General features: G+C 37.7%; 1 protein-coding gene across 1 annotated transcript; it reads left to right on the top strand.

Moving 5' to 3' along the window:
- The first annotated feature begins 20 nt into the window (after positions 1–20).
- PSMB1 (proteasome 20S subunit beta 1) lies at positions 21–8,742 on the top strand. Its single transcript, XM_070932584.1, has 6 exons — positions 21–178; positions 1,753–1,860; positions 3,291–3,372; positions 4,325–4,454; positions 6,423–6,529; positions 8,432–8,742. The coding sequence occupies exons 1-6, from the start codon at positions 72–74 to the stop codon at positions 8,615–8,617; spliced, it is 720 nt and encodes a 239-aa protein (XP_070788685.1). The 5' UTR covers positions 21–71; the 3' UTR covers positions 8,618–8,742.
- The last annotated feature ends 2,313 nt before the right edge of the window (positions 8,743–11,055 follow it).

Consider the following 11,055-nt stretch of genomic DNA (forward strand, 5'->3'; position numbering starts at 1 on the left):
TTCCGCTTCCGCTCCCACCATCTTGCCGTGAGACAGCAGCAAGCGGGGAAACCGGTGGATTTGGAGCAACGATGCTGTCGGCCGCTACTTACGCTGAACCTGTGTTCGGGTTGCCCAGGGAGGTTGGACAGAGCTCTGCGGCGCAACGTCGCTTCTCTCCGTATACTTTCAATGGCGGGTATGTCCTTCATTTGTTGCGCGCCGGTGCTTTTCTTTGGATACTTCCTGTCCCTTTAAGATCGATTCTGCCTTTGGACCAGGGATCTCGAACCTTGGCAACTTTAAGCCTGGAGGACTTCAACTCCCAGAATTCCCCAGCCAGCAAAGCTGGCTGGGGAATTCTGGGAGTTGAAGTCCACCAGGCTTAAAGTTGCCAAGGTTGGAGACTCCTGCTTTGGACAAAGCATTCTCCCCCCCAGTGGTTTTACTTTCTTTTTCTCATCTCCCTGCGAAGTAGTAAAACAACAGTAATAGTGTTTTTTTCCTCAAACTCCTGTTTCTTTCATAATTTAAAAACTCGTCTATAAACCCCTGAAAAGGCTTCCCTGTGGCTTCTAACTAAATGGATACAAAGGGTGGTTAAAAACTCAACAAGACCATTAGAGCCACAAAGGCTTTTTACCTTGATGTTAGAAGTAGCAGCAGAGCATAAGGTGGGTTTTAGTGGTGCATTAAATGTAAGGATTCTTCCAAAAGTGACCCAGCATTTTAAGTGAGGCTGAATTACCGGTAGCAGCTGGTTGGAATTATCTTGTGCCAGGGCTATAATTCAAGATTGATTTTCTAAAGCCGGCACAATTTTTTTGCTTTCTTGATTTACAAATTCCTAAATAGTTATCACTCTCCAAGAGAAGCTTCTTTGGGCACAAATATTAATGCACGAAGTAAGAGTGTAGGGTGGTTTTTGCCCTTTTGGAAACCATTGCCTCATAATTTAATTTAATTAATTAAATTTATATGCCGCCCCTCTCCGAAGACTCAGGGCGGCTCACAATACATTTAAAAAATCATTATAAAAAGACATTGAAAAATTAAAAATTGTTCATAGTTTTATTTGCAGAAGAAATTTTGTCCTGCTTCAGATTCCACCTTCAATTTTCTTATATGCTACTTCTTGTTCCTTATCCAGCTTACTTAGGGAACCCCAAATCTTTAAATATTACACATATGTTTTAAAAGAAAGGCAAGAGTTTTTCTTAAAAGTTTTCCTTCTTAGTAGATTCTGTAATTTTTAAATGTGGATAAAAATATTAGGGAAGACGTCCAAGTTAATGAAATAGCATCTAAACTAAAAGAGGGCATCTTGGAGCATCAGTGTGCAATGTGACCCTGAAATCTCTCATCCATGCATACTTGTGGCAGATTGGAAGAACAGTTTCTTACCAACTTGAGGTACGAAATAGACACTTAGGACTAACTTTATATAGGAGTGTTGGAGAAGTTCCCCAATGTTTCTAAAAAGTAAATGTTTTTGAGACAACCCTCTTCTCCCCAGCTCATACTGTGTGCCCCTATGTATCATCAATGAGAAGTGTTGCCCCAGCTTCCCAAGCTATTGAACCCTGACTGAAGCCACATATTTTTTTTTCATGTTATGGATATGAGCCACTGAATATAATCCTCTTACGTTTTTGAAAAAAGGAAAAAATGCACAGCTAAAGCTAAAATGCTCAAATTTCAAGATTTCAGAGTAAATTTAAATGAATGAAAGCTAAATAATTACCAAAAAAATAATTATTTTCTTTTGCTTAGGACCATATTGGCAATTGCTGGTGAAGACTTTGTTGTTGTCGCCTCAGACACTCGACTGAGTGAAGACTATGCAATTCATAGCCGAGAGAGCCCTAAATGTTATAAACTGTAAGTTTAAAGTGGTAGATATTTTTGAGTTTGATCCAGACTTAGTCATATCTGGAACAAATCCATTAAAACATTTATTTCTATGTCAAAATACTAAAATTGTGTTAAAACGCTCTACCCCTGGACGTCACTAGCCGACATTGTCTGGTCGATGGTACCCTGAGGAGGGCAGCCCTGTGTGATTGGACAGGACGGTGGGAGGCAGGCAGGAGATGGTCCTGCAAATTTTGAGTCATTTTGATGACTCAAATGAATAAATTAATGATAGTTGTGGGTGAATATACAATCAATAAAATTGGTCAAAACATCCCTCCTAAGCCGTTAAAGTAAATAAATACAATCACATTGTGTGTCAATATATTCATATAATGGCATATTGTGAACTGCTATATACAGGCACATGTTCACACTTTGTGGTCACCATGCATTAGTGAACACAGATCCTGTATGTGTAGAATCATAGCACTGGAGTCCAGAGCCAACTTTTAGTTCTAGAATTTTAAGTAGTAAACTTTAATTTCTCTAATGGTTTATAAAAATTTGAACAGGAGGAGTTAACGAATACTTTCTATATTTGACACAGATTACTGCAGTATGGGAAGAAATATACACTGTATTTTCTAGTGTGTAAGACGCTCCAGAGTATAAGACGCACATTAGTTTTTGGGGAGGAAAACAAGAAAAAAAATTCTGCCTCTGCTTGCCAGCATCCATCGGTATTCATTTGGCTAGCGTCCTTGCAACAAGCAGCAAACAGCCTGGTCAGCTTCAGCATGTTATCACAACCTGATTCAGCACAAGAAACTGATTGGTGGTTGGATTGGCCTCCCAGAATACTGCCAATCAACTGTTCCAGGCTGCGGGGATCGCCACAGCCCATTGCCGCTTCCGCGCGTCACGTTTTTGGCCTCCGCACGCTCCATTTTAGACCCGTTCCAGGTTGCCAGGATCGCCACAGCACATTGCCACTGATCGCCGCCTCCGCATGTCACGTTTTCGGCCTCCGTACACCCCGTTTTTGGCCTCTGTGCATCGCATTTTCAGGCCATTCCAGGCAGTGCGATGCGTGGAGGCCAAAAACGGGGAGGGGAGTGCAGGCCAAAAATGGAGGCCGAAAATGCGATGCGTAGAGGTGAAAAATGCAACATGTGGAGGCGGTGGGCAGCAGTGATGTGCTGTGACGATCCCCACAATCTAGAATGGGTCTAAAATGGAGCATGCGGAGGCCGAAAACGGCCGAAGGGTGGGGGCAGGTGGGTGGGCTGGGCTTTGGCAACATTCGCTGTATAAGACGCACAGACATTTCCACCCATTTTGAAGGGGGGAGTGCATCTTATACTCTGAAAGATACGGTAAATAAAATAACCCTATGAAAATATATTGATGTAGTCTATCAAGATTATTTACAATCTTATCAATATTGTGTACAGGACAGATACAACAGTTATTGGCTGCAGTGGATTTCATGGAGACTGTCTTACCCTTACTAAAATCCTTGAAGCAAGATTGAAGGTAGGTTATTGTATATGACTTAGTGTTGGAAGCTGTACTCATTTGTTACATTAATTTGATACTTTAACACTTAAATCTCAGTTTCATCCTTGTGCACATAATGAATTCTGTATTTCTGCTTGCTCAGATTGGTACATAAGTGTTTTACAATTTTTCCTGCTAGTGTTAATTTATATATAATTTGCATCACAGTAAACCCTTATAAAAAAACCAGAAAATATACAAAACAAATGTCTAAGGTTTCTTACTGTCTGTGGAGATTCTCAGTCATCCAGGTCATGATTGTCCCAAAGGTGCTTTTTCAAAAGGCAACTGGACTTTGTTTTTCCTAAAACAAAATTCACTTGCCTTTTGAAAAAGCACTTTTGGGACAAGGTTTCTTACTGTTCTTTTTACAAATTTCATCTTTTATATTTTATAAACTATCTGGTTTCTTATTCTATAAATTGTTAGGAGATCCTTTCAAACTGACATGTAACATTCAAATGAATGTTTCTTTAAGGAAGGTGCTAGAATATATTTCACTTGTATAGTGTTGTTAAAAGATAGTGCAAGTCACAAAATGAATTGGTTGCATTCTTTTTGTGGTTAACCTTGGTTGCATAAATGAAATGTAGGAAACATGTAATAATGAGTGATCATGGCTGTTAGAAAAGCTTATTGCAAATTTGTATAAAAGAGCTGAATTTGTAACCAAAATTAGAAATTCAGTGCTAGCTGTAGCAGAAGAAGAAAATCAATCTTCTGCCTTTGAAAGTGCAATATAATAAATAATCAGCCTTATTCGTTTTTTCATTAATGAATTCTGTTTTTATTTTTCCTGGTTAACAGCAAGTGAGTGCTGTTTTTATTGTGTTATGTTTTTTCAATGGGTCTCTGCTTGCTGGTTAATTTGTGTTAGGAACAATTTCAGCAAGAACATTTGCTTATTTCTGTTGTAAATATGTTCCAGATGTACAAGCATTCCAATAACAAGACCATGAGTTCAGGCGCAATTGCAGCCATGCTTTCTACAATCCTATACTCCCGACGCTTCTTCCCTTATTATGTTTACAACATAATTGGTGGATTGGATGAGGAAGGTAAAGTTCTGTTTGGATTCGTGTAAAAATGCAAGGAAATAACTTCCCCTGAGATGTTGGATAATAGCCTTAACTGGGAAAATAAAGCAATTCTTACAATATGATTCTGAAATTACTATTTCAATAGTAAAATCTTTCTAACTTTTTTTTAAATTTATTAATAATACAAAATTAAAAAAAACATTGGACATAGATATGACATCACTGGTTCCAAACATCTTCCGTCACTTTACAGTAATACTAGTACTAATGTAAACATATAGTTCTTAAGCTTTGTTCACTATTTAAACATAATATGATATGATATTAATACTTTCCCCCTTATTTTTGTATATTTATCTCTTAAACATACATTTATCTATAATAACAACTATATTTTTGTTCTAACACTATACATTTGTCTTGGCTACCCTCTTGTTATTTATCCAATCATAAAATTGTTCCCAGATTTTGTAGTATTTAGTTTCGCTTTTATCCTTGAGTTCCAAAGTGAGTCTGTCCATTTCTGCGCAGTTAAAGATTTTCAGTAATATTTCCTCTTCAGTTGGAATATCTTTCTCTTTCCATTTTTGAGCGAAGGCTATTCGTGCTGCTGTGAAATAGTAAAATCTTTCTGATGTGGATTATATTTTAATATGAATATAGCAGTATTTGGTTTAGCACATACGTATACTATAATATAAAGATTATTGAAATTAATTATAGCTGCCCACTGTAGTGGACTCTCAGTGCTTACAAAATATAATACTGAATGAAAATGATTAAAAACAAAACGACCATGAAAACAAAGCATGACAACTCCACCTCCCCAAATATGTAAATCTCAGGATAATAATTGCATATTTATAAATGTGTAAATCTTTAGTAGAACATATGGTTTCACCATAACAGTTTTCTATTGTTGTATAAATCACAGTTGGTAGTTAAGTGCAGTCCTTCGATGTTTAAACTTATTCTATAGTGGAATACGTTTTAATTTTTTTGGAAATTAAAATGGAAAAAAACACCACCACCTCTATGGATATTTATGTTCAATTCTCAAAAGGAAGGGTTTTTTTTTTTTGAAGGGAGTTTCATCTTTCTAGACATACAGTTCAAACACACAAATATAAGGTTGGATCAAAAGACAAGCATTCAACAGGCAAGTGCAGCCGCCTTTTATCCTCAGCTTTTCTCCCCTGAAAAGCCTCTTCCATGTTTGAAGAACTCCATGGGGTGTTACGCCCTGCAACAGGCCCAAAGAAGAACTCTAAACAAGGAACAAAGATTTCCATTTGAATTGTTACATATTCACAAGGACCGATTCAGAATTTTCTTTCTATCAATATGATGATTCCTCTTTGGAACCCATTGTTCTTTATTTTGTAAACAAGCAAGAAAATCTAGACTTTGCAAAAGAGCTAAAAGAATAGGTAGAAATTTTTAATATTTATCATTGGATAGTAAGCTTTTAGTATGCCCTTAGCTATTGTTACCAGTCTTTAATTTTTAAAAAAAATTCAGGGAAGATTAGTCATTGTGATTACATATGTTAAGAAAAGAAGCAAAGAGATTCTTCTTGTTTCATTTCTCCATTTATAGTAAACATCTGTGGCAAAAATTTTGGGAAATATGATACAGACTTTACATTATACTTTTACATAGTGCAAAATTTTTATTTAGTTCCTTATTTGTATGACTTTCTTGTTGCAATCAGTTAGGTGTCATACCTATTCAAATATATTACACCTGTTTAACAGATACACCGGTTAAAAATGCAAGGTTAAATTAAAGTTCTGTTTAAACTAAAGTTTGCTTAGGAAACACAAATCTTTCCGTTTGCATTAGATGGTTTAACCTGATTCATTATTTTGTACTATGTCCTCGCTTTATTAGTGGTTATCATTTTGAATCAATTTTGTTACACTGTACTTAACTGTCAAGTTATTCCAGCATTTGACATTGCCATAAATGTATTTACTTTTCTAGGGAAAGGTGCAGTATACAGTTTTGATCCAGTAGGATCCTATCAGAGAGATAGTTTCAAAGCTGGTGGATCAGCTAGTGCCATGCTGCAACCTCTACTGGACAATCAGGTAAGTGTCTTCCAATTATTGTGCAATTATTGTGATATAGTGATGTCTGGGGCCTTAACTCTTTCTAAAATACTTGAAATTATTTGGGAGCTATCAGAATAATTTTTCGGACAAAGCAAGGATCCATCACCCTAGGACATAATGTGATTTGTTCATTTTGAATTATATCTTGTGAAAACAATGTAGGAATAAGAAAAGTAAATTCATAACCAGTGACATTTTGTTGCCATTCTGCTTATGGTAGTTTAAAATAAGCCTAGATTGAATAGTTTTGTACAACTTGGTTTCTCTCTCTTGCCTACTAGCTGTCATGGTTCCGAGTAATGAAGTCCATGAAGTCAGGATTCTGAAACTTGGCTCAGGTTCAAGAATCCCTTTATTGAATACATCATATCGGCACTTAGAAAGATGAAGCTAGCGCTAAATTATTCCTGTGCATAGGGATAGTTAAAAGAATAGGATTCCCCCCATCCCAGGTCTCTCAGGTCACATGGGCCAGTAATTGGTTCCTGTGGCTCCGACAAGTGTCCGATGTCATGACCTTGGTTCACACGCGGGCTGGTAGATGTTATGATTAGACAGCTGAGGCATTCCTAAATGCTTCACATTCCTAAATTCCTTTCCCTGCACCCCACCCACCCACCCCTTGAATGGCAACCAAGAAACGAAGCAGAAGTAAGCATGGTTTCAGTTGAAGTCGTTTTGCAGGTTGACACTAGCTTTAGGTTCTGTTAAGATCAGGGGTTAAATGCTCCTGGTTTGGATCGACTCACCCAATCCGGTAGCGATGGTGGCGGGTGGTTCGGAGAACCGATAGCAAACATCCCTGCCCCCCCCCAACGCCCAGCTGAGCCGCAGGATCATCAGAGGCTTTTTTTTTTAATTTTTAAAAGCATTTTTTCTACAACCTATTCAGCCGAAGAGATTGTAGAAAAAATGTTTTTAAAAGAAAAAAATGCCTCTGCCGATCAGGCAACTCAGCTGGGATCGTCAGAGGCTTTTAAAAACATTTTTTTTACAACCTCTTCAGCTGGAGCAGTGAAGGATTGGACAGTGAGTAAGAACACACAGTTAAGTTATTGGTTGAAGAGAGCTGGCCCCTGCATGAGGGAATCTGAGCTGTGAGTGAAAAGAAGGAATTTCCTTGTTTCCTGCCTTTTTTCTTCTGTGTGCCTTATGTGCTCTCTGTGATTTACCTCCTGATGTTACTTCTGTGGTGATTTACCTGGTGATGCTCCTGTTTGCCTATCTTATGTACTCTACACATATTTCTTTTCTATAATACTGGTTGGTGTCAGCGTCTCTGACTCCATTTGGACACCGGCTATGCAATTCCCTGACAGGTTCTCTGCGAATAAGTGAGAGGCTAATCATTTCTGCAGAGTCATTTAGTAGAATGCTTGTGCGTGTTCCTACAAAACCATGCTGCAATCTAATGAGCTGTGTCCAGCCATGGACATTGGAAGTCTGCCCATGTACAAGCGAAGAACAGAGTAACTTCATCCCTCTTGATACTCCTCACTGAACTGAATGCTACTTTTATTTAAATAAGAGCACCTTTGCTTTTGCAGTATGTTGATTTGCTACATTTTCAGATGATAAGTTGTATTAATGCATCTGAACAGATGAAATTGTTATAATGTAATGCTGAACCATTACTGTTGTAATCAACACAGTAGACTTGTTTTACCAAGCTATTGTTGGGGGCAATACGCTGACTCTGTAAACCGCTTAGAGAGGGCAGTAAAGCACTATGAAGCGGTATAGAAGTCTTAAGTGCTAGTGCTATTAACTATTTAAAATGTGAGGTCTTTGGTGCTCTCTGAGCTTGCATGTTTTCTTGCAGACATTTCATTACCCTAACTAGGTAACAGTATTTAAAATGTTTTTTCTCTTTAAAAGGTTGGCCTCAAGAACATGCAGGGCATGAGTCAATTGCCTTTGTCCTTGGAAAAGGCTTTGCAGCTGGTAAAGGATGTCTTCATTTCTGCTGCAGAAAGAGATGTCTATACAGGAGATGCACTAAAGATCTGCATTATCACAAAAGATGGAATTAAAGAAGAAAGCTTTCCATTGAGAAGAGACTAACCACTGCACCGTTCAAGTTAAAATGCTCGGTCTCTAACAGTCGTTTTTATGCAGATTGTTTACAGGTAGCATTGTTAACATTTGATAAATTAAAATAAGGAATAAAAACCCCATTGTTAATCTTTCATGGCATGTTCTATAAATAGACTTTGTGTTATGTGACCTTAGGTTGTGGACAGAATGTATTCCTTGTACAATCTAAAATTTTATTTGATGCAAGATACAAGGAATTTCTTAAAGGCCACAGGATTCATTTGTTGTGTATTTCTGTAGGCAAGCTGACTGGGAATTCTTGAAATTTCAACATTTCTAGAGGGCACCCTGTTTAAAAGTAGCCATGTGAATGAATAACTTATATGCATATCTATATATAATATGCATTAAAAAAAACAGCAGTTGAGAAACTGCCATTTCTTGGTACCAATTTATTAAAACAAAGAAAATGGATGACATGTAGTTTTCCTGTCAGCATTATACAGTAGAAGTAATTTTCCATTGTCTTGCCTCCTGGGATTTTTTTTTAAAACTTCCCTGCCTTGACTGGTATTCCCTACTGAGCTCCTATTTAAGTACTAATTAAGCCTGACCATGCCAACCATATGATGCCACTTGCTGAAACTATTGATGGATAATTCCTCTCAAATACTGATTGCATTCTTCAAAAATGATTCAGAAGAAGTGCTTTAGGATGTAAGTGCAATGTCTCTACTAAAGTAGCCACATCTTTTAGACTTTTACAGGAGCCTAAATAAAGCTATGGCTACTATAATTAGTAGCATAAAGGAAAGGTGCTATGTTGAGGTTCAGCACTGCTCCAGAATCATTTTTTTAAAAAGCATCATCCCACAGAATACTGTTGCACTTTCAGAAGTTAAATTTGCATTTTTAAATGCATCTGCTTCTGGTAAATGCAATGTATGTTAAGGTATTTGTTTGGCTCAAAATGTCAGCGTCCCAGCACTGACATATATAAAGAGAGGAGAAGCTTGAACTTTTGCCTACTAAATCCCTTTGAAGATTCTGTCTCCTCGGAGATGGGAGTGGGGGAGACATTCCTGTGATCTGACAAGAGATGAGGAAAGTGGCTTGGAAGATAGCCAATGAGAAGCAGAGAATTGGGGATCGGAAAGGGAGGGATTGGGGGATAAAGGTCAGTACTGACCACGAAAGAGCCAGGATCAGATCGCTGTGCTCAATAAAGAGAAAATTTCCTCAAAGATCGGCAGTTTGGAAATTCATTTATTTTGAGATAACATCGAAACCTGACACAAAATATATTTTAAGACATATACATGTCTTTCCCATGAAATATCCTCTAGGTATATGGGCAAGATTAAAATAAAATGATTTTTCTTCTAAGGTTAATTATTCAAACATTGCTCCCTAATGTATAGTTAAAATGTTCAGCAAACTATGATAGGGTGCCAGAAGTGTCTGCAGAAAAGCCAAGGTTTTGTCAAAGCAATGAAACTTGTATAATTTCACCATAAAGCAAGCTCCATCCCTTACATACTTGGAAGCAATGTGATGAAGCAAATACAGAAGGAGTAGACTTAGCATTCATGATACTGCGGTGTATATTTCTTCATTTGCCTTTTCTTCCATTCCCCAGATTTCCATGTACAGTATCATCATGTATCTTAGTCTCTTGCTTGGAAATTGTTCCAAAATATTTTTTACAACTAATCAGCAAACTTCTGATTATGAGATCAAGGTGCCTGTCACCTTTTGGTAATCTATTAAGGAATATGGATATAAGCAACCTATTGCTGGCTAATTGCTAATTATAGCTAAACCATGCATGGAAATGGCTGCAAATTGGCAATAAAGGTCATGCTATGATTCTGCTTCTGATATATGCTAGCTTCTGCCAACCTAGCAGTTCGAAAGCATGTGAAAAATGCAAGTAGAAAAATAGGGACCACCTTTGGTGGGAAGGTAACAGTGTTCTGTGTGCCTTTGGCATTTAGTCATGCCAGCCACATGACCACGGAGACGTCTTCAGACATCACTGGCTCTTCAGCTTTGAAACAGAGATGAGCACCGCCCCCTAGAGTTGGGAACGATTAGCACATATGTGCGAGGAACCTTTACCTTTATCTATGTGTGCAGAAGAACTCCAAATTAAGTCTGTAGCATCTCCAGAACAAAATAACTGGTCTCATCAGTGTTGATAAATATTGGACTAGATTAGGGTGGACAACTCTGGCAACATTGCGACCTGTGGACTTTTAACTCTCAGAATTCCTGAGCCAACATACATAAAGTTACCATAGTTGGTCACTGCTGGGCTAGATGGTTCTTTATTTAACAGAAAGAACATCTAGTGCATTTCTGCTTTTGTAACTAAAATATGAATAGAATTCATGTATCTTTTGCCTGGAACTTCAACTTGCATTCTCCTATGATACTGTATATGAAAGAAGAGAGTAAGGTCT

Source organism: Pituophis catenifer, unplaced genomic scaffold (assembly GCF_029215685.1).
Source record: "Pituophis catenifer annectens isolate HBS135680 unplaced genomic scaffold, rPitCat1.0.hap2 SCAF_1, whole genome shotgun sequence".
NCBI lineage: Eukaryota > Metazoa > Chordata > Lepidosauria > Squamata > Colubridae > Pituophis > Pituophis catenifer.

Excerpts from the sequence above, each read along its gene's own strand:
- PSMB1 (XM_070932584.1), top strand. The coding sequence starts at position 72 with ATGCTGTCGGCCGCTACTTACGCTGAACCTGTGTTCGGGTTGCCCAGG. Across the intron at positions 179-1,752 it reads CCGTATACTTTCAATGGCGG|GACCATATTGGCAATTGCTG; the intron begins GTATGTCCTTCA and ends TCTTTTGCTTAG. Across the intron at positions 4,455-6,422 it reads TGGTGGATTGGATGAGGAAG|GGAAAGGTGCAGTATACAGT; the intron begins GTAAAGTTCTGT and ends TTACTTTTCTAG.